Here is a 22,553-nt window from a genome sequence, read left to right as displayed (position 1 = left end):
TTTTCTGCACATTGTTCAGGAAAGACAAAAATCACTTAAAATAGGAAAAAAATTCGCATACCTCGATATGTGAGAAATTCTTGTCGACAGGAAACCGAGCAGATGCGTAGCTGCAATATACAATTGTTTACCGAACTGCACCGACAAAATTTCGGAAAATTTTCAGGGAGATTTTCTGAGTATTTTGGTATAAAGGACCCATGATTTCAGGTGGCTCGTTACGGAATAATACATTTCGTTTCATTTCTTACCCCCATTTATCTTTGTTTCTATGTTGTTCAAAAATGGTTCAAATGGCTCTGAGCACTAGGGGACTTAACATCTGAGGTTATCAGTCCAATAGAACTTAGAACTACTTAAACCTAACTAAAGACATCAAACACATCCATGCCCGATGCAGGATTCGATCCTACGACCGTAGCGGTCGCGCGGTTCCCTGACTGAAGCGCCTCCAACCTCTCGGCCACTGCGGCCGGCTTCTATGTTGCACTGAAAGTATGTACACAACAGTATAATGGCGACCGTATGCACTATGTCCCTCGTTTGGGAACAAACATTCTCCTTACACTCGTCCTACATTGCTCTTCACCCTCAAGCTGAGACTGAACATTGCTCGTGTTCGTTTTTCCACCAATGTTACTTGTCCGTTGTTAGTGATACACAGCAGTATGGATAGAAACACTGGTTAACAGTTGGCCAACATGGATGTCCTGTATGCATTCACTGAATACAACGAAAGAGCAGCAGAATGACGCACGTTGAGCCGTTCCCGTAGCGACGGCGACTAAATCACCGTAGTTATGCACCTGTATGAGGTGTGTTGCAGTATTCTGCGTTTTGAGTTGCACGTTTTCACGATTACAAACTACTGGCTTTTTTACTGTTGGGAGCGCATTTTCAAAAACATAGGCAGCTGAGGTAACAAACAAAATTTATTATTACTCTGTAATGAACCATCTTACACCACTCGTATGTTATAGCAAAATCCTCAAAATAATATCCGTGAACAACCTCCGAAATTTTATCGGTGGAGTTCTGGTTCACCCTACAGATACAGACCCCTTCATGGTTCCAAACTGTTACACTTCAACAATTTTTCCTTGATAAGAATATCCTGCATATTGGACATAACAGACAGATATTCCGATGTTACAGCTTGAATGACAGACTGCGGTATGAGAGGAAGTCTCTGCATTTTAAATTATTTAGGAGATTCTATTAGTGACCATGCCCAAACGTACGTATTCTTTTTCAATAAATCTACGAAACTGAAGAGAACAATAAACCGCTGTATGTCACGAAATATGTTAATATAATGCTAGGAGTAAAACAATTAGTCATATTGATTTGACAAGCTAATGTGCCACATCACACTACCCAGTACACTATCAGTTAGACAGCCACTATAGAAAGTAATTTGAGGGAGAAGAGCAGCTGCCCTACGTTGTTAACGATGTGGTAATGGCTCTAGTTCAGTGCACCTGTACGAGATAACATCAAACGCAGTTTGGTTGTATTAAACTTATTTTTGTGCAATAATTCCTCCTGACTAGACTGTGTCGCGTTGGGTAGCCATGCGGTCTGAGGCATCTTGTCACGTTATGCGCGGCTCCCCCCGTCGGAGGTTCGAGTCATCCCTCGGGCATCGGTGTGTGTGTGTGTGTGTGTGTGTGTGTATTGTCCCTAGCGTAAGTTAGTATAAGTTAGATTAAGTAGAGCGTAAGCCTAGGGACCGTTGACTTCAGCAGTTTGGTCCCATAGTCCTTACTACAAATTTCCAAATTTTGACTAGACTGTAGTGTACAAGTATTATCGTTTTGTCTTTGTAGGTTCTACTGTTTTAATCAGTAGTTTTAGCTGCATAGTAGTTTCTAGTTTGCGATGCTTGTTTTATCTATTGGCATTTGTGATGCAAGTGCCACAAAACTGTGGACAGACTGGGACAGGCTGATTATGATTAATGATTTACCATCTAATGTAAGTTCCCATTCAATCTTATATGCTGACGATACAACCTTTATCAACAATGACCCTGACATTGAATTGTTAAAAAATATAACAGAAAATACCATCAGTGAAGCATCAAAATGGTTCAGAGCAAACGGTTTTTTATTAAATGAAAATAAAACACAGTTCATGTTTTTCAGCTCAAGAGATACCTTATTTCTGAATGTTTTAAATAATGTTAAATTTCTTGGTATATATTTAGATAGTAAACTTAATCGGAATTACCATATTAACTATATATCTGCCAGGCTTTCTAGAGTAATCTATTTGTTGAGAAGGTTAAAAGGTTGTGTATCAGATCAGTATATTAGATCAGCATATTTTGCCTTCTTTCAGAGCATTATTTCTTACGGTTTACTATTAGGGGGAAACTGTAGCCATGTACATGATATTCTTCTACAGGAAAAAAAAGTTCTAAGAATTATCTCTGATTCTGGTAGACTAGATTCCTGCAAGCCATTGTTTGTGAAACTTAAAGTTATGACTGTTGTTAGTCTCTATATATATACTGTTGTTCTACATACCATGAAAAATTTACCAAACCAGCAATTAAGAGAAAATATACCTTCGTATTATACGAGAAACAGGAAACACATTGACGTACCTTTTCAAGGTTTAACTAAGTCTTTAAAAAGCTATCATGTAATAGGTTCCAAATGTTGTAATAAATTCTCTCTTTGTAAATTCGATTGTCCTATCGCAAAGATCAAGCCAAAACTGTATCAGTGGCTGGTCGAGCATCCTTTTTATTCCCTTGATGAATTTCTTGATTGCAGTCAAAAACAAATAATATTGTAAACTTTGTCTGCTCCCGATATACTATGTTAATTATTTCATTAGCAGTTCTAGTTACCTATTTGTTAGTAACTAGTTAGAATATTAATTATTTCATTAGCAGTTCTAGTTATCTGTTTGTCAGTAGCTAGTAATAAGCATTAATCTGTTTTCCTCTGCACAGATGCAAAGGGCAGTTATTATAATCCGATGTAATATTTCTATGTATATAATATGTTTTCCTGTCTTGGTATTCTGTATTCTTTTTCCTGTATTTTGTACTGGTACATTCTGATTGATTTGGTTGTACTACCTGACTTTATATATTGTATCTCCTGTCTATTGACTATTTGTAAAACTATTGTAATATTGTACTTATAACTCCTGCATATAATTTTGTTTATATTTTGTAATTTGACGCTGTCTATTGCTTCTGTAAGCTTAACGACAATAAAATATTATTATTATAAAGTATCCTTTAGTGGCACCTTATCGTGGAATCTGCAAAATGTAATCTCCTGAGCAGTTAATACAAGAAAATAAGTATCCGTCAGATTCAATTAGGAGACGTAAGAGAGACAGCTAATATCATGCTAATGCCTTATTTGGTTCTGTCCATCCCACTGATTAAAACCAGTGACTCTCAGGACATGCCGGGTGCCGTTAATTGCCCGAGTGAGAACAGGCTAATCGTTGTGGCAGTCAGGTTATGCTCAGAGGTGTTTTAAAAGCCTCCTTATCAATCTTTAAGCGCTGATGGAATCAAATTTATGTCCAGGAAGCAGACAGAAAACTGTTTTTGAAATATCTTACATATAATAATGAAACCTCAAATTAGAGGCAAGTTTCACGTTTTCTTCTGAGATGTAATCCGTCAGGTTATTTCACTTGCAGTTTTGGTATTGGACACTACACTCACGGGATGCATTATACGAGCATATCAGCAGTGCTATGCTGTTCGGTCTTCCTCACTCCGTCCAATAAGATCGTTGCCCAATTTAAATATGGCGTGAGGTTCTCTCTGTGACTTCCAATGTCAGATCTGTTGTTGGAAATATCTGCTATCAGTAAAATAAAATAGATGTAGGATGAAGCTGGAAATTTATCATGTCATTAGTTCACTGTCTCGAGCCAAAATGTAAGCGAAATTACAGCTTTCAGTCAAAGCGTAAGCAATTATCGTTTTGAAACCGAGGTAACAGAAACTTTATCAATTATACTGCCTGTTGTCGATTCGAAAATGTGTGTCCACTAGAGCCCGAGATGTCGACTATTCAGATTACATTACAGCTTTCATCTTAGGGCGTTATACAAAAGGAAAGGTGTGACTGGAAGGCGAAAAGGAAGTAAAGTTATATGGGATGCAGACACCAAACGCTAAAATCATGTGCACTGCTGGCACTTATTTCCAAGGCAATGTCCAAATGCAAAAGACGCAGTACAATGAAAAAGGGATACCGTCATCTTGCCAATCACCTACTCGACTCGTGTCTCATGGTGATTCCACAATTCCATCTCGTTATTTACTACTTACTGATGTTCATTTTATGTCCACGTAGCTTTCCTGACACTCTTTTTAAGCAAATCGCCCCGTGGCTAGCATTTCTTCTCCTAATACCCAAGCTACAAAAACAAAAAAAAAAAAACAAAAAAAAAACAAAAAAGAAAAAAAACACCACACTGCACTTTACCTCCAGAAAAATAAAAGTAAAGTCTGACGTCGAAAAATAACTTTAGCCGCGATATCTAATATCACAAAATAACTGTGAGAGAGATCTGTTAGATCCCTCTCATATCATTGTTACTTTTCTAAACTCTTCATTGACTTTTACCACTTGCAGATATACTCAACCTTTGGGCAAGGAGTGTACCATTGTATTCTTTAGGTTTGCATGTTGGTAAATAATCTGTGTCCGCACTTCTGACTCAGTTAGTAAAAATCTAACTATTATGAAAATCCAGTCTGGCAGCAAACGACAGATAGAAGATTAGAAAAAGGAACATGCGAAGATGCTGGCGTATATTTCACTACTTACACTTTCTTCGAGACATCAGCCTCGGTGATTGTAAGCCGGTTGCGGTTGGTTTCCACCAGCAGTTTCAGTATGAGCAGAAGTAATTTCTGTCACCCTTGTAATTAGCTCCTTTTAATATAATCTAGACAGACATCTCACACTCCTCTTAACAAGTCAACGAACAAGCAAGTCAGATCTTACTGAAATAATAGTTTTTCGTTTGTATGACGTAATGCATTGGACGGTCCAGTTTGACATGCTAGTCCTGAGCATCTTCCGCCAATGCGGCCCATATGCCCTGTGGACAACAGAGTGCTAAAGTTATACAGCGGAGCCGCTGCCCAGATCGGTCGCTTTACAAGCCCAACAGCGGTACTCCTGGGAGAAGACGTCATTGATTAATCTGGAGTCACAACTCTTGCAGACAGATGGCTCCCACCTGGATCTGACAGCTCAGAAACTGATGACCGTTTATGCCTTCAAGCGACATGCTGGCTGAAGTCAAAAGTTGGCAGCCTGTTGATAAAGTAGGAAGTTATGCTCCCGGCAGATGCATCGAGGCCAAAAGTGTTTACCAAAACAATGGGAAGGATTAAGACGCTCTCGAAAAATATTCAGGGTGGTAGGAGGAGACATGAGAATTTGATAATGTCTCATAGGCTAACTCCAAGATTAGAGGCTCAATGGCCGCTAGTATGTGGTGTGGATATTTCTGAGTCTCATAACACGAGTGGAGGGGAATCGGGTAAAAATGTTTCTCTTATACGTCAAACAAATAAGCATAAGCCCTGGTTTGCTGACGTGGGTTTTTGGCGGAATTAACTGTTGAAACACCAGAATTAAAGAAAAGAAAGAACAGAGAAGCTCTGATTTCGGAGAGTGGCTGAGAGAAGATTGAGTTTCGGCGACCGGTACAGAGAAGGTTCGGTTTCAGAGAGTGGTGGAGAGAAGGTTCAGTTTTCGGAGTGCGACGGAGAAGAGATTTGGTGTTGGACAGAGACGGAGAGAAGATTCGGTGTCGGAGAACGACAGAGAGAAGATTCCGGCTCGGAAGGAAGATTCAGTGTCAGAGAGCGACTATGAGAAGATTCTGTTCGGAAGGAAGATTCGGTGTTGGAGAGCGACGGAGAGAAGATTCGGTGTCGGAGAGCGACGGAGGGGAGATTAGGTGTCGGAGAGCGATGGAGAGAAGAAAATTCGGCGTCAGAGAGCGTTGCAGAGTTGGAGATTCGGTGTCGGAGAGCAAGGAAAAGAAGAAGATTGGGTGTCAGAGAGCGATAGAGAGGAGAAGATCCAGTGTCAAAGTGCGATGGAGAGGAGATTTGGTGTCACAGAGCGATGGAGATAAGAAGATTGGGTGTCGGCGAGCGACGGAGAAAAGATTCGGTGTCGGAGAGCGACAGAGGAGAAGATTCGGTGTCAGATAGTGACAGAGAGAAGAAAATTCGGAGAGCAATGGAGAGAAGAAGATTTGGTATCGGAGAGTGACGGAGAGGAGTTTTGGTTTCGGAGAGCGATGGAGAGGAGATTCAGTGTCGTAGAGCAACAGAAAGGAGAAGATTCGGTGTCGAAGTGCTACAGAGAGGAGATTTGGTGTCAGAGAGCGATGGAGGGAAGATTCGGTGTTGGAGAGCAATGGAGAGAAGAAGAATCGGCGTCGGAGAGCGACGGAGAGGAGGTTTGGTGTCTGAGAGCGACAGAGAGGAGATTCGGTTTCGGAGAGCGATGGAGAGAAAAAGATTCGGTGTCGGAGAGCAACGGAGACTGTATTCTGTTGGACCTATTCAGGCATACACTAACATCCACGTATTTCCTGTACGGGAACCAATATTATGAGGAAGCTGAAGGTGTAGCTATGGGCCCACTGTCTCCTGTGGTTGCCAATAGGTTTATGGACAGATTTTAGGAGAGGGCATTAGAGGCAGCCAGATATAAACCCATATGCTTCTTCAAGCATGTGTATGATACTTTCGTGATCTGTCCTCATGGGAAGGACAGGCTCAACGAGGTCCTTGAACATCTTAACTGATGAAACCCAAAGATTAAGTTCACGATAGAACTGGAGAATAATAGCCAGCTGCCATTTCTGGATGTACTAGTCAAAAGGAAAGCAGGTGGCTCAGTTGGCCACAGTGTGTATCGAAAACCCACACGCACTGATTTATATCTGCAGGCCAGCAGCTGTTACCACCATGCACAGAGGAATGGGGTACTTAAGACATTGGTCCACAGAGCACTTGCCCTGTCAGACCAAGAGCGTCTACTGACAGAAATAGGGCATCTAAAAACTGTGTTCTGCAGAAGTGGATACAAGGCCAAACAACACAGATTCCAAAAGGAAGGGAAGATGAAACACAGAAGGTGATGTATCTGCCATATGCTGGTTCTATTTCTGCCAGAATCAGTAGGATCCTCCGTAAACAAAATATCAAGTGTGTTTTCTGTCCATCGAGAAAGATCGGAAGACTGGTGGGGAGTGTTAAAGAAGTCCTGGGGTTATGGAAACCAGGGATTTATAATTGGCAATTTGGCGTGTACTATATTGGCCAGACGACAAGAACAATGGATATCAGGTGCAAAGAACATCAGAGCCACACCAGATTAAGACAGCTAAGTCAGCCATTGTCAAACAATACCTAGAACTAAATCGTGCCATGAATTATGATAAAATCAAGATTGTAGCACAGACACCCAGATTTGGGACAGTGTTATAAGGGAATCGACTGAGATATGACTGACAATCTCATGAACAGTGACATGAGGTACCAGATAATCAGAGCTTGGGATCCTGCTCTGAAATCGTTAAAGGTGCAATGGGGAAAGCTGCAGCACTCCACGAATAGAAAAACTGAAGACGTGGATATAGAAAACGATGACCAGACAGAGTGTCAGGAGCAGTGGACCTAAGATGGAACGTCCCGGAGTGGGTTCAACGGGCGCGGACCACAGAGGGAACATCGAGAACCGTATCGGACCGAAAACTGAACGCCAACGCTCCAGCACATCACAGTGATCGGTAGCGGATTGCAGGGGGAACGCCTGGTACCTCAGACAACATTCCAAACGCACCAGACCGAAGATGGAAGCCGGCCGGAGTGGCCAAGCGGTTCTAGGCGCTACAGTCTGGAGCCGAGCGACCGCTACGGTCGCAGGTTCGAATCCTGCCTCGGGCATGGATGTGTGCGATGTCGTTAGGTTAGTTAGGTTTAATAAGTTCTAAGTTCTAGGCGACTGATGACCTCAGAAGTTAAGTCGAGTCACATAGTGCTCAGAGACATTTGAGCTTTTTTTTTTTTTTTTTTTTTTTTTTTTTTAACCCAAAAGGAACGCCCTGTAGCGTGTCTATTGGGCGCGGATCGCAGAGAGAACACCCAGAATCGCAGCGGACGGAAAATGGGACGGCAACGTTCCAGAAGATAGCAGCGAGCGGGCGCGGACCTCACGGGACGCCTGCAACCGCCGGTGGAGGGGCAAGGCCACAGACAAATAGTGAACCAGGTCCACTCGACCAATCTTGTTCTCCACATCCACTAATTACCCCCCCCCCTCCCCCTATCACCCCCTCACCCTAACAGACGAATATACCAATACACGCCAAGGAAGACAGTAACAAATAACAGAATGAACTGACTAAGGAACTATCCACCCCCATGACTATCATTGACGACAATAATGTGCACCAAACAACCAACAGACTCGTAACAGCAATCAAGAAAGCAACATAAGAAGCAATCCTCACAAAAATTGTAGAAAACTGGAGACGATCCATCCCCCAAGCAACACTAGTCCTCATATGACAAAAGAAGCAACTACAAAGGCAAATGAGACGAAATGACAAGCCTGACTTAAAAAGACAGTGGAACAGACACAACGCAAGAACAAAAAGAACGGTTTCCGAGTATAGACAAGGACAATGGGACGACGCTTGCAGCAGAGTACAGGCATGGGTGGGGGTGAGGGGGGGGGGGGGGGATTCTGGAGGCGATTCAAAACCCTAACAGAGCAACGCAACCACCAGCACTCTAGTCGTGAACAAGGATCCCAAAACAGACCGACTAGACGAGACAGAAGCCTCTAAACAAGTCCTACAGGAAGTATTCTCCTTCCCCAACAATAATAAATTTTACTAACGGTTCAGGGTGCAAGTAGACACCCAACTGCCACTCTTGCTGTATACCCCCACCACCGAAACAGAAGAGCAGCAGGCCCTCACCTAACCCAAGACTGACCCTATGTCCTACAGACCAATATCCCTACTCGACGTAACAGGCAAGAATGACGAACAGATACTACTCAACTGGCTAAGAACATACACCGAAGAAAAGGACTACTCCCCCTCATGGAGACAGGGTTCAGACACAACCACTGGACAAGTGACCCATTCCTCAAACTAACTGATATGATTACCATAGGGTTCAACCGTTGCAGTGTTCCTGGATATCGAACGAGCTTTTGACAAGGTAGTGCACCAGGACTTGCTGTTCAAACTGGTTAACATGGGTATCCCAACAAAGGTGGCCAGACTGATAAAAGCATACGTCACTGAAGGAAATGCAGAGTGCATGTAGCAAATCAGTCGTCTGAAGCTTTCACTCCACATACGGCATCCCCTCTTGTACACCCTATATACAGCTTATATTCCTACCATAACAACACAAAACGAAACAACAGGACTAGACGCAGACGACACAGCCTGCTAGGTCACTGAGCTACGAACAATAGCCATACAATGCAAGACGCAATCGTTCCTCCAGCGACTAGAAACGTAGATGGCGAAAACGAGGAACCGGCTGCTGTGGCCGAGGAATTTCATTAGACCAGTTCCGGAATATGCAGCAGTCCCTCTTGGACGAATACACGCTCAAGTAGCAAACAGACTATACAGCACAGAGAGGAGACTCCTGCGCAGTATCGCCACACTCCCCAACATATCAACTAGCAATGAGGTCTACCAAATAACCAAGACAGAACCACTCCAAACCAGGCTGATCAAGCTTCGAGCGCCGTATGGCAGATACATACTGAACATAAGGTCTGACAGGAAAGACCTCGTCTCCACCAACCGTAGAACCCGACGAAAACCGAAATTCAAATACATCCCCTCCAGCACAATAGCCCTGAACACCGCAAAGACATACCCAGACCTAGCCTCAATCCTGGAACCACTCACAGCCCACCCATCCTCACCTAGGCAAAAGAACAGACTATTGAAACACACACACACATGCGCATACGCGTAAAACACACACACACACACACACACACACACACACACACACACACAGAGAGAGAGAGAGAGAGAGAGAGAGAGAGAGAGAGAGAGAGAGAGAGAAAGAGAGAGACAAGTACACACATGCAACACTACAACAAACACACGACCAAGAACTTCTCAAGGAGCTATTTCCAGCTCTAAAAAACTGAACACCATAAATAAAAAATTGTAAATAAGACCCTATAATTCAACCAGTACCATCCACCTCCCACCAGAAATAAGTTTATCCCAACATACCCCGCTCCTGTCACTCTCCACTATTTCCACACAACCATGCTGTATATGAATTACATTAATTGAAATTCTCATAATTAAATTGTAGAAAATGTATAACATTTTAAAAGCAAAAAAATCTTCAAGTAATGTTATTTTATTATACAAAATTGTCAAGCAAGAACGGTACCAATGTACAAGTTTCACAATGAATGATGCCAATTGTAAGACCAAAATGAAATTTCTAAGTGTATTGCCAACATGAGATGTGCACTGTATTGCATTAAGTGAACAAATGTAAATTTAAAAAGAAATGTAAAACCCAATAGCTGAAAAGGGTAGACAGCGAGCCCTCTAACAGCCCGCCCTTCTCCGTCAGAGGGGGGAATGAAAAAAATGTACTCTAAGAGCAGTCTCAGATAGCACCTGATAAAGGTTGCGAGCTACGTTACCGAAATATCGTTCAAGTACGACGCTGATATCCGGTAGAACACCCGACGACCCAAGACGTCATTAAGTATACTACTAAAATGAGATTATCAATGGTTTACCTTATCCAATGGACATCATTCTGACACGAAATTGTTTTCTTTCTCTGAGCGTGAGATGGCCACCGTGCCATCAGGAAACGTATCTTGGCCTGACATATGTGGTTCTACAGAGCGGCACTGTGCTGTAACGATTACTTTGTGACGGGCATGTAGGCCTACATTGTCTGATCAAAAGAATCTGGACACCGTTGTGTAATGCTGAACTGACCACTACAAGCCCACTGATAATATCGCCGTTGAGCGCCCGTAAGCGGCGTTACAAGCCACGAAGGCGAAGCCGCCAATATAAAAGGAGGCAGAGTGCACAGTGTTTTCAGTACAGAAGCAGACAGCAGAAGGGGTCGGCCAGGAGCGCTCGGTGACTTCGAACGTGAACTTGTCACTGGATGTCACCTGGGTAACAAATCCATCAGACCTGCTCTTTTCGTGCGATTGCTGAAATGTAGCGTTCACCTCAAGGCATTTATTACTATAGTCTATCTAAATGGAAATGTCAGTTATTGGGGTTAGAGAATTAGATTATCTTTCATAGGATAGGTCTCTTATATTTGCAACATGTCTGTTACACGCTAGTAGCCGCCTTGGGCTACGGCTCCTAATTAGAGGACTCGTCGAGTCCGCCCCTTTCTGGTAAAGGATGGCTTCAATCTTCTTGAATCGCTCGAGCAGTTCATCTTCCTTCACCGCCTCGTGCAGACACTTTGCCCGAAAACTGAAGGGCATGTGAAAAATCCGTCTCAGAACCTTGTCTGTTGGATCTGAAGTCGATGAAGGTGTCTCTTCGTTGTTGTGCCACAGGCTGAACATCTCTAGTTAATTACTGGACGAATATACCTCCTTTAGATGGCTAGTCCTGCATTCGCTGGAAGTTTACTGCGATCGTTAAGCAGAGGATACAAGGTTCCTAGTCTCTGACGAACCTTCTGTCTGACATCAGCCCTGTGGCGTTACCCGGTGAATATTCTGTTCAGTGTGATGCCGAGATACTCGACTGCTGTAGTCCATTTGATGGTTTAATTGAAGAGCAAAAGCCAGGGCACATTGGCACAACTGGAGTTGTTCTCCTGGTGAATATGACTGCTTGACTTTTCGGAGAATTGAATGCAGTTCCCCATTTGCTATACCATCTTTCAAGTTTCTGGCATGTCTCTTGCAGTCGTTTGTTCATCACTTGATGTCATATGCTTCTGGTGTAAATGACCGTGATAGCACTTACTGTTCTCGGAGACCTGGGAATATTCGACATGTACCACAAAGAAACAATCTTCAACCTTGTAATCTTCTAAGTAGGAGGCTAAGATCATCTTATAGGCACTGGGGAATGTCAAAATGTGGACTTCTCCCATTAGTCCCCGAAGTCAGTGTTGAATGCATTTGACACACATAGGAACACCGCGCCACAATATTCTTTGTTGTTGTGCACCGTGGCGATGTCTACGACCCCGATTAGTTGTTGGGTGGTGGAATGCTCTGTTCGAAGTAAGAACTGTTTTGGGGGCAGTAGTTTTTGGGATCTCTGCGACAATTTTCTGGTTTCAGGACAGCTATTACTGCCGCCTCTTCCCAGCTTGGGGTATTCTGAACATCCTATTGAGGACCTCCGCCAGGTAGCTGAAGGCTTCTTGTGGGAGTTCCTTTAGAGCTTTGCCCGGTATATGATTCAGTACTGGTAGGAGCCTCTTCTGTAGTTACAGGTGGAACATTCTCTCCATCATCATCCTTTACTGCACAACACGTTGGGACTGTTGTACGTGCTGAGGCTCTTCAGCATGTCGGAAGTTGTTCTAGAATACATCTGCAAGCGCATCGGCTTTGTCTTCAAGCTTTTATGCCGTACCTGTCATCGTTCCCAAGGGTGGTACATGAATTCTTGATGATGTGAAGATTCGGAACGTATCCCTTGCGGAGGCGTCTGGTTGGAGTGAGGATATTTTATCCGCCCATCGCTCCTCCCCGATGATGGCGAGTAGAGTTTTGATTTGTCTCCGTAGCAGATTTACTCGTCTCTTGATTTTGGGAACCTTAGTAACACGACAATCTTTCCGGAGGCGATTCCACTCGCGAATCATGTCTTGAATCTCCTGAGGGAGAGCAGGGGCCGAGTGCTCAGTTCTTCATGTCGCCAGGGTGGAGGAAACCTATGCTTCATTAACGCTGGCACTGAAGTTCCTTACATACTAATCATCTCCAGGCCTGTCCTCGTCCTGACGCTCTATCAGGCAGCATAAGATTTACTGGTGAAAGTCTTTCCAGTTCGTCTGCTTTAAGTTTACCTAAATGTTTGTGTACTGTGACGCAACATCAAGTTTGAAAAGAACAGGCAAGTGGTCAGACGTCAGGGAATGTGACACATCAGCTGACATGAAGTTGCTGATTCTTTTTGTGAAGGCAATAGCCAACACTTCAGGGCGTCGTCCCTGTGGGTAGCAGGTTAACTTCGTTGGTCCACAAATATAGGCGTGATTTTTTTCAGCAGTTTGGAGAAAGGGTCTCCCGCTGTAGTTCGTGGTTATCGAATTCCGTACAGCGTGTTCGGAGTTCAGATCACCCGCAACAAGCAGCTTTCCTCTTTGCTAGTCGTTTTCTCATATCGTCAATGTTCAGGTGTTCTTGGCTGGCCTATGCGCAGAAGTGGAGGTGGTGATCCCTGTAATGGTTTGTACTGTAGCTACTGTTGCTTCGATCGTCTGTAGGGACAGCCTAGATACGGTATGCTGGCGAATGAACGTCCTGATATACACTGAGGCGCCAAAGAAACTGGTTTTGGCATGTGTATTCAAATACAGACATACGTAAACAAGGAGAATATGGCGCTGCGTTCTGCAACGCCTATATAAGACAAGAAGTGTCTGGTGCAGTTGTTAGATCGGTTACTACTGCTGCAATGGCAGGTTGTAAAGATTTAAGTGAGTTTGAACGTGGTGTTATTGTAGGCGCACGAGCGATGGAGATACAGCATCTCCGAGGTAGCTACGAAGTGGGGATTTTCCCGTACGACCATTTCACGAGTGTACCGTGAATATCAGTAATGTGGTAAAACAAAAAATGGTTCAAATGGCTCTGAGCGCGATGGGACTTAACATGTCATCAGTCTCCTAGACTTAGAACTACTTAAACCTAACCAACCTAAGGACATCACACACATCCATGCCAGAGGGAGGATTCGAACCTGCGACCGTAGCAGCAGCGCATTTACAGACTGAAGCGCCACTCGGCCACAGGGGCCGGCTGTGGTAAAACATCATATCTCCGATATCGCTGCGGGCGGAAAAAGATCCTGCAGGAACGGAACCAACGACGACTGAAATTGCTGCAGATTTCAATGCTGAGCCATCAACAAGTGTCACCATGCGAATCAATCAACGAGACATCAACGAGACATCAACGAGACATCAACGAGACATCAACGAGACATCAACGAGACATCAACGAGACATCAACGAGACGGGCTTTCGGAACCGAAGGCCCACTCGTGTACCCTTGATGACTGCACGACACAAAGCTTTACGCCTCGCCTGGACCCGTCAACAGTGACATTGGACTGTTGATTACTGCAACATGTTGCCTGGTCGGAAGAGTTTCATTTCAAATTTTATCGAGCGGATGGACGTGTACAGTATGGAGACAACCTCATGAATCCATGGACCCTCCATGTCAAGCTGTTAGAAGCTCAGTAATGGTGTGGGGCGTGTGCAGTTGGAGTGATACAGGAGCCCTGATACCCGTAGATACGGCTCTGACGGGTGATACGTACGTAAGCATCATTCATTCATGTCCAATGTGCATTCCGACGGACTTGGGCAATTCCAGCAGGACAATGCGAGACCCCACACGCCCAAAATTGCGATAGGATGGCTTCAGGAACACTCATCTGAGTTTAAACATTTCCGCTGGCCACCAAGCACCCCAGACATGAACATTACTGAGTATCTGGGATTCCTTGCAACGTGCTATTCAGAAGAAATCCCCCCCCCCCCTCTTGTTTTCTTACGGATTGGTTGACAGCCCTGCAGGATTCATGGTTTCTTTAGACATTAGTCGAGTTCATGCCCCGTCATGTTGTGGCACTCTGTGCTCGCGGGGGCCGTACACCATGTTAGGCAGGTGTATCCGTTTCTTTTGCTATTTAGTGTATACCGCAGTGTCGCCTCCTGCTGTCAGCCGATCGGTTCTGCAGCAACGGTAATTGGCTACGTTCGCCAACAAATCCATCAGCGACGTTTCAACAAGTATAAAGTTGCTCAAGTTGGTTAATGGTGTCCTGATTGTGGAGTGGAAACGCAAAGGTACAACCACAGATAATCCGAGAACAGGCGGACCTCATGTACTGGCGGAGAGGGACCGTCGAGAAATTGTGAAGTGGTTGTAAAAAATCTCATGAAATCGTTTGTGAGTTCCAAAGCGCTACGAGCAGTCCAGGCAGCACAGTGGCTCTGCTTAGAAAGTAAACAAGAGCAGAGTCTGAAAATACCGCTTCAGTTGTAAATTACTTTATTTTCACACGACTGGTTTCGGACTGTTATAAGCCCACCCCCAGGTGTCGTAGCTGTGCTGTGGTGTGGTCCCCGAGCGCCGCTTTTACCAGGCGCGGTGTGCTGCCTATGAGTGCAGAACAGTAAAGTAATTTACAAATGAAGCGGTATTATTTCAACCTCTGCTATAATGCTCAGTTGCGGATATTCTGCCAACAGGATTGTTTGAAGTGAACAAGAATTGGGTCCAATAGTTGTGCAGTTCCTCTCAAGCCACACATTTCTGTATCAATGAGGTGGTGTAAAGAGCGACGCCTCTCAACTGTGGCTGACTGGAAACGATTGAATTGGAGTGATGAATCACGCTATTCTATGTGGGAATCAGAAGTGTCTGGGTTTGGCGAATGCCTGTAGAACGTTACCTGCCATCATATGTAGTGCCAACAGTGAAGTATGGAGGAAGTGGGAAGGTAATGTTAGTGTATTGGGATGATTTTCGTGTGTTCCACTTATTGCAATTAACAAAACGCTAAATGCGGAAGGATGTCAACACATTTTACAGCAATATGTATTGTGTACAGTAGAGGAGCAGTTCGGAGACGATGATTTTCTTGTATCACGATGGCAGTGTACCCTGTCATAAAGCAGCATATGTGAAACAGTAGTTTGTGGACAACAACATTCTTGAAACGGACTGGCCTGCCCAGAGTCCCAACCTGAACCCAATGGAAAGCATTTAGGCAGAGGCTAAACGTCGAATTACTCCAGTCCCCAGAGTGTAACATTACCAAATTCTCTGGTTTCGGCTCTTGAGGAAAAACAGTCTAGCTTTCCTCCACAGATATTCAGTCACCTCACTGAAAGTGTCCCCAGCAGAGTTCAAGCCGTCATAAAAGCGAAGGGTGGACACATCCCATACTAATGTCCACTGATAGGTATCTGGGTATACCTGATGAGACATACAGACATACGATACAAAATATAATCCTTATGTTTAAAGCCCTGGCAGCGGGCAGTAAGTGCATTATTATTATGATTACTGTATGTATTGGCAAGGGGACACCTAATAACGAGCAGTGACGCAAGCCAGACAACAGTTGTCAGTGCGGCAGGACGCAGGTGGTGCGACCAGAGGCAAACAAAGGGCGTCAGAGACCCGGGGCAACGAATCCAAATGAGGCCCCTGGTAGTGTTTGAACCTGATGCATCTCTGTGTACCTTTTGTAATAAATTAATATCATAGATGTAATGGCTGACAAAAAGATCAAGTATTTGTAGTGTGTGTACTCTACGGTCTAGTAATTATAATGCACTTACATAAACACTTAGGTGATGAATTAAAAACATTAATCCGCTTTTCGCACAGTAACCGTCACTAGAGTGCAAAGAAATAATGAACAATGTAATAAAAAATTACCTTTTATTTCGCAACTGTAACATCAGTTAGCTTCGTACCTTTGTACGAGACAGTATTTATTATTGATATTGTTGTAGTACACGTTGTCGTGCCTTTATTTTACTGAAGTTCTCAGCAAAGTCGTTGAAACCTGTTTCATTTGAAACTTTTATTTCAGTTGATGAAATGACAGATTAGCTAGTCGTTCTTGGTTCACAGTAGAGCGAAGATAATTTTTATTTAGTCTCACTTCATAAAAACCTTCGCATGATGTGAGTGCGATAAGAAAGGTCAAAAAATGTTGGGTTGTGAACAATGTTCAGGGCAATTTAACTATAAATTGAAGGATTTCTTGGGCTGTCAATCTAGCAACAAAATCCACACTCGTAACTCGTAGCTCCCTACGATACCTTTTTATTTCTTACAGCATCTGCCCCTTATCAAATTCATTTTAAACTTCTACCAGATTCTCCAGTGCAGCAGCTAGAGTGTCAAAGGAAGCTTCAAGCACAAATTTTGTTTCAACAATTAAAAAAATTGATAATTTCCTTCATGGCCTTGTATCGCTGTGCCAATTCTACGAAACGCTTTATGCCTTCAAACACTGACAGAGAAATTTTTTCTTGAATCAATAATCCAGTATCTTGAGCTAGTTCACCCGGTATTGTGTTATTACCCATTATCTTTCTCGTCGGTTAATGTTAATACCAAAGGATTTTAATGGCAAAAGTTGCAACATTTACTATAGCTGTAGTTTGTTCCGTCACTAAAACTTCATTTAGGGTTTCCGATTCGGCGAGTCTTTCATCCAAAATCATTTTGCACACCGTAGATATTGTTGGACTAAATTTACTTTCTCCAGTATCGTGCGCTGAAAATTGATATAGGTCAAAATTTAAAATCACATATAACTGGAAGGAACGATCTCGATGCTCATCTAGTGACAAGGTTTGCCTTGGATGGATGTCTCGCATCTTCCAAAGTGCTCACTATCGTTTTCAAGTTTTCTTTTATGAATTTAATCGAATTGTAATCAGCATTCCTGCGAGTATCAGGCTATTGTTTCAATCTTTGTCCTATTTTCTCTACAAGAAATTCCGGCCTATATGTAGAACACAAGAAGAATGAATGTAACTTTTCGGCAGTTCCAAAACAAAGTGATAGTAGGGGAACACTTGAGAATGCATGAAGTCCATAAGGATTTAAGGAATGATTAGGAGAGGTAGTGAATATATATCTCGTATTGACTTCTTGAATTGGTCGTTGTAGGGCGCACTGGTTAACAAACAACTGATAAGCATCATCATAACCTTGAGCCCTGCAGGCCATCTGTTTCAAGCTGCTCTTTAATATGTTTTGTGACATTTTCTAGTTCTTCTAGTTGATTTTCACATTGTAAAATAAACCAAGTAATTATTATGGATAACCTTTTTTAGAATATGGCAACGGACTTCCCGCAGTGGATACACCGGTTCCTGTCAGACCACCGAAGTTAAGTGCTGTCGGGCGTGGCCGGCACTTGGATGTGTGACCATCCGGGCTGTCCTGCCCTGTTGCCATTTTTTGGGGTGCACTCAGCCTCGTGATGCCAATTAACGAGCTACTCAACCGAATAGTAGCGGCTCCGGTCAAAGAAAACTATTGTAACGACCTGGAGAGCGGTGTGCTGACCACACGCCCCTCCTATCCGCATCCTCATCTGAGGATGATACGGTGGTCGGATGGTCCCGTTGGGCCACTTGTGTCCTGAGGGCGGAGTGCTTGTGCTTTTTTAGAATATAATATTTCAGTTAAAAACTGATAAGCTCTTCGCTGCACTTTTTGAGCATGTTTCTAAACTGTACTTAATAGTAAACCTATGCAGATGTCATAGGCATCAAAAAAGTTTCATATATAACAATTGCGTCCAGCAGAAGTTTTTAAGTTCCACGCAACGTTTTAAGAATGTTCTTAACATTCTGAACCCACCCACTGACAAATGCTATGACGTGACAATAGATAAGTAGGTACCTATTTTTATAATTCCCAAACGTATGGCGCCTCTTATTTTCTGAACATATACTGAAGAGCCAAAGTAACTGGTACCCGTGCCTAATATCGCGCGGGGCCCCCCACGAGAACGCCGAAGTGCCGCAACACGACTGGCATGCACTCGCCTAGCGTCTGAAGTAATGCTGGAGGGAACTGACGCCATAAATCCTGCAGGGCTGAAGATAAGTCTGTAAGAGCACGAGGGGCTGGAGATCTCTTCTGAACGGCACACTGCAAGGCATCCCAGACATGTTCAATAATGTTCTTGTCTAGGGAGTTTGGTGGCCAGCGGAAGTGTTTGAACTCAGAAGTGTATTCCTGGAGCCACTCCGTAGCCGTTATGGACGTGTGAGGTGTCGCACTGTCCTGCTGGAATTGCCCAAGTCCATCGGAACACACAATGGACATGAATGGATGCAGGTGATCAGACAGGATGCTTACGTACATGTCACCTGTCAATAGTCGTATCTAGACTTATCACGGGTCCCTTATCATTCCAACTGCACATTACACAGCCTCCACCAGCTTGAACAGCCCTGCTGACATGCATGGTGTATGGATTCATGAAGTTGTCTCCAACCCGTACACGTCCATGCGCTCGATAAAATTTGAAACGAGACTCGTCTATCTAGTCAACATGTTTCCAGTCATCAACAGTCCAATTTTGTTATTCACGAGCCCAGCTAAGGCGTAAAGATCAGTGTCCTGCAGTCACCAATGGTACACGAGTAGGCCTTGGGCTCTGAAAGCCCATATCGATGATGTTTTGTTGAACATTTCGCACGCTGCACTTGATGGCCCAGCAGTGAAATCTGCAGCAATTTGCAGAAGGGTTGCACTTCGGTCACGCTGAACGATTCTCCTCGGTCCCATTCTTGTAGGATCTTTTTCCGGCCGCAAATATGTCATAGATTTGATATTTTACCGGGTTACTGACATTCACAATACACTCGTGAAATAGTGCACGGGAAAATCGCCACTTGATCGTTACCTCGGAGATACAGTGCCCCATCACTCGAGTGCCGACTGCGCAAGACACTTGCTGTCTTATACAGACTGTTACAAAAAGGTACGGCCAAACTTTCAGGAAACATTCCTCACACACAAATAAAGAAAGGATGTTATGTGGACATGTGTCCGGAAACGCTTAATTTCCATGTTAGAGCTCATTTTAGTTTCGTCGGTATGTACTTCCTCGATTCACCGCCAGTTGGCCCAATTGAAGGAAGGTAATGTTGACTTCGGTGCTTGTGTTGACATGCGACTCATTGCTCTACAGTACTAGCATCAAGCACATCAGTACGTAGTATCAACAGGTTAGTGTTCATCACGAACGTGGTTTTGCAGTCAGTGCAATGTTTACAAATGCAGAGTTGGCAGATGCCCATTTGATGTATGGATTAGCACGGGGCAATAGCCGTGGCGCGGTACGTATGTATCGAGACAGATTTCTAGAACGAAAGTGTCCCGACAGGAAGACGTTCGAAGCAATTGATCGGCGTCTCAGGGAGCACGGAACATTCCAGCCTATGACTGGCGACTGGGGAAGACCTAGAAAGACGAGGACACCTGCAATGGACGAGGCAATTCTTCGTGCAGTTGACGATAACCCTAATGTCAGCGTCAGAGAAGTTGCTGCTGTACAAGGTAACGTTGACCACGTCACTGTATGGAGAATGCTACGGGAGAACCAGTTGTTTCCGTACCATGTGCAGCGTGTGCAGGCACTATCAGCAGCTGATTGGCCTCCACGGGTACACTTCTACCAATGGTTCATCCAACAATGTGTCAATCCTCATTTCAGTGCAACTGTTCTCTTTACGGATAAGGCTTCATTCCAACGTGATCAAATTGTAAATTTTCACAATCAGCATGTGTGGGCTGACGAGAATCCGCACGCAATTGTGCAATCACGTCATCAACACAGATTTTCTGTGAACGTTTGGGCAGGCATTGTTGGAGATGTCTTGATTGGGCCCCATTTTCTTCCACCTAAGCTCAATGGAGATACGGGATACTCTACCTGTGCTGCTAGAACATGTGCCTTTACAAGTACGACACAACATATGGTTCCTGCACTATGGAGCTCCTGCACATTTCAGTCTAAGTGTTCGTACGCTTCTCAACAACAGATTCGATGACCGATGGATTGGTTAGGCGGACCAATTCCATGGCCTCCACGCTCTCCTGACCTCAACCCTCTTGACTTTCATTTATGGTGGCATTTGAAAGCTCTTGTCTACGCAACCCCGGTACCAAATGTAGAGACTCATCGTGCTCGTATTGTGGGCGGCTGTGATACAATACGCCATTCTCCAGGGGTGCATCAGCGCATCAGGGATTCCATGCGACGGAGGGTGGGTGCATGTATCCTCACTAACGGAGGACATTTTGAACATTTCCTATAACAAAGTGTTTGAAGTCACGCTGGTACGTTCTATTGCGGTGTGCTTCCATTCCATGATTAATGTGATTTGAAGGGAAGTAATAAAACGAGCTCTAACATGGAAAGTAAGCGTTTCCGGATACATGTCAACATTTTCTTTCTTTGTGTGTTAGGAATGTTTCCTGAAACTCTGGCCGTACCTTTTTGTAACACCCTGTATAGGTGTTGCCGACCGCTTCGCCTTATTCTGCCTGTTTACATATCTCTGTGTTTGAATACTCGTGCCTGTACCAAGTTCTCACGTGCTTTTAGTATATGTGTTTGTTTGGGATTTGGTTAAAATTTGTCTGTTCCTGGAACGCATCCGAATCTTTAGGCCCTCGAGATTTGGAGACCCCTCCTCTGGACCCGAGGACGGGGCGGGCCGCCCTTCCACCTCCATCTTAGTCCGCCACTGGCTGCGACGTACCTCCTTGCGGGGGGCGGCGAAGGCGGGCAGTCCGACGGGGAAGTTCTGGGAGCCGCGGTGGCGCTCGTGCAGCGCGGCCAGCGCGGCCGCCGCCTCCTCGTCGGGCGTCATCATCTCGGCGGACATGCGCCGCAGCGACAGCGCCCTCGCCGGGATGACGTCCGGCGCGCGCCGCAGCGGCGGCGGCTGGGGCGGCGCCGGCTTGCGGTAGCGGCCCGGCGTGCCGGACTGCGCCGCCGACGCCTCGTCCGCGTCCGTCTGCTTGTAGTAGGCGCACAGCTCGTTCAGCTCGGCCTGCACGTCCGCCGGCTGTACCCACCCCCGCAGCCAGCGCAGCGCGTTCTCCGCGTCCTTGGTGCGGCCGCGCGACACCAGCCAGATCGGTGTCTCCGGCACCTGTCGACCGCGGAACAGCGTTACTGGTGCCTGCGCTTTCTACAGATCTAGCTAACAAGGGAACCTCCTCATCGCACCCCCCTCAGATTTAGTTATAAGTTGGCACAGTGGATAGGCCTTGAAAAACTGAACACAGATCAATCGAGAAAACAGGAAGAAATTGTGTGGAACTATGAAAAAAATAAGCAAAATATACAAACTGAGTAGTCCATGGACAAGATAGGTAACATCAAGGATAGTGTGAGCTCAGGAGCGCCGTGCTCCCGTGGTTAGCGTGGGCAGCCGCTGAACGAGAGGTCCTCGAGTGAAAAGTTTACTTTCTTTATTTTCGCAAAGTTATGATCTGTCCGTCCGTTCATTGACGTCTCTGTTCACTGTAATAAGATTTGTACCTGTGTTTTGCGACCGCACCACAAAACCGTGCGATTAGTCGACGAAAGGACGTGCCTCTCCAATGGGAACCGAAAACATTTGATCGCAAGGTCATAGGTCAACCCATTCCTCCACAGGAAAACACGTCTAATATATTCTATACGACACTGGTGACGACATGTGCGTCACAAGACAGGAA

General features: G+C 44.6%; 1 protein-coding gene across 1 annotated transcript in view; it reads right to left on the bottom strand.

Moving 5' to 3' along the window:
• Window positions 1–22,553, bottom strand: part of LOC126235382 (facilitated trehalose transporter Tret1-like) — a 352,999-nt gene that overhangs the window by 43,350 nt on the left and 287,096 nt on the right. Inside the window, exon 6 of the mRNA XM_049944104.1 lies at window positions 21,587–21,982. Coding sequence (XP_049800061.1) covers window positions 21,587–21,982 — 396 coding nt within the window. The remainder of the gene's footprint in view (window positions 1–21,586; window positions 21,983–22,553) is intronic.

The sequence above is a fragment of the Schistocerca nitens genome, chromosome 2 (genome assembly GCF_023898315.1).
Source record: "Schistocerca nitens isolate TAMUIC-IGC-003100 chromosome 2, iqSchNite1.1, whole genome shotgun sequence".
Lineage (NCBI taxonomy): Eukaryota > Metazoa > Arthropoda > Insecta > Orthoptera > Acrididae > Schistocerca > Schistocerca nitens.
Note: the sequence above shows the minus strand (reverse complement) of the source record. Positions and strands in the feature narration are given on the sequence as shown.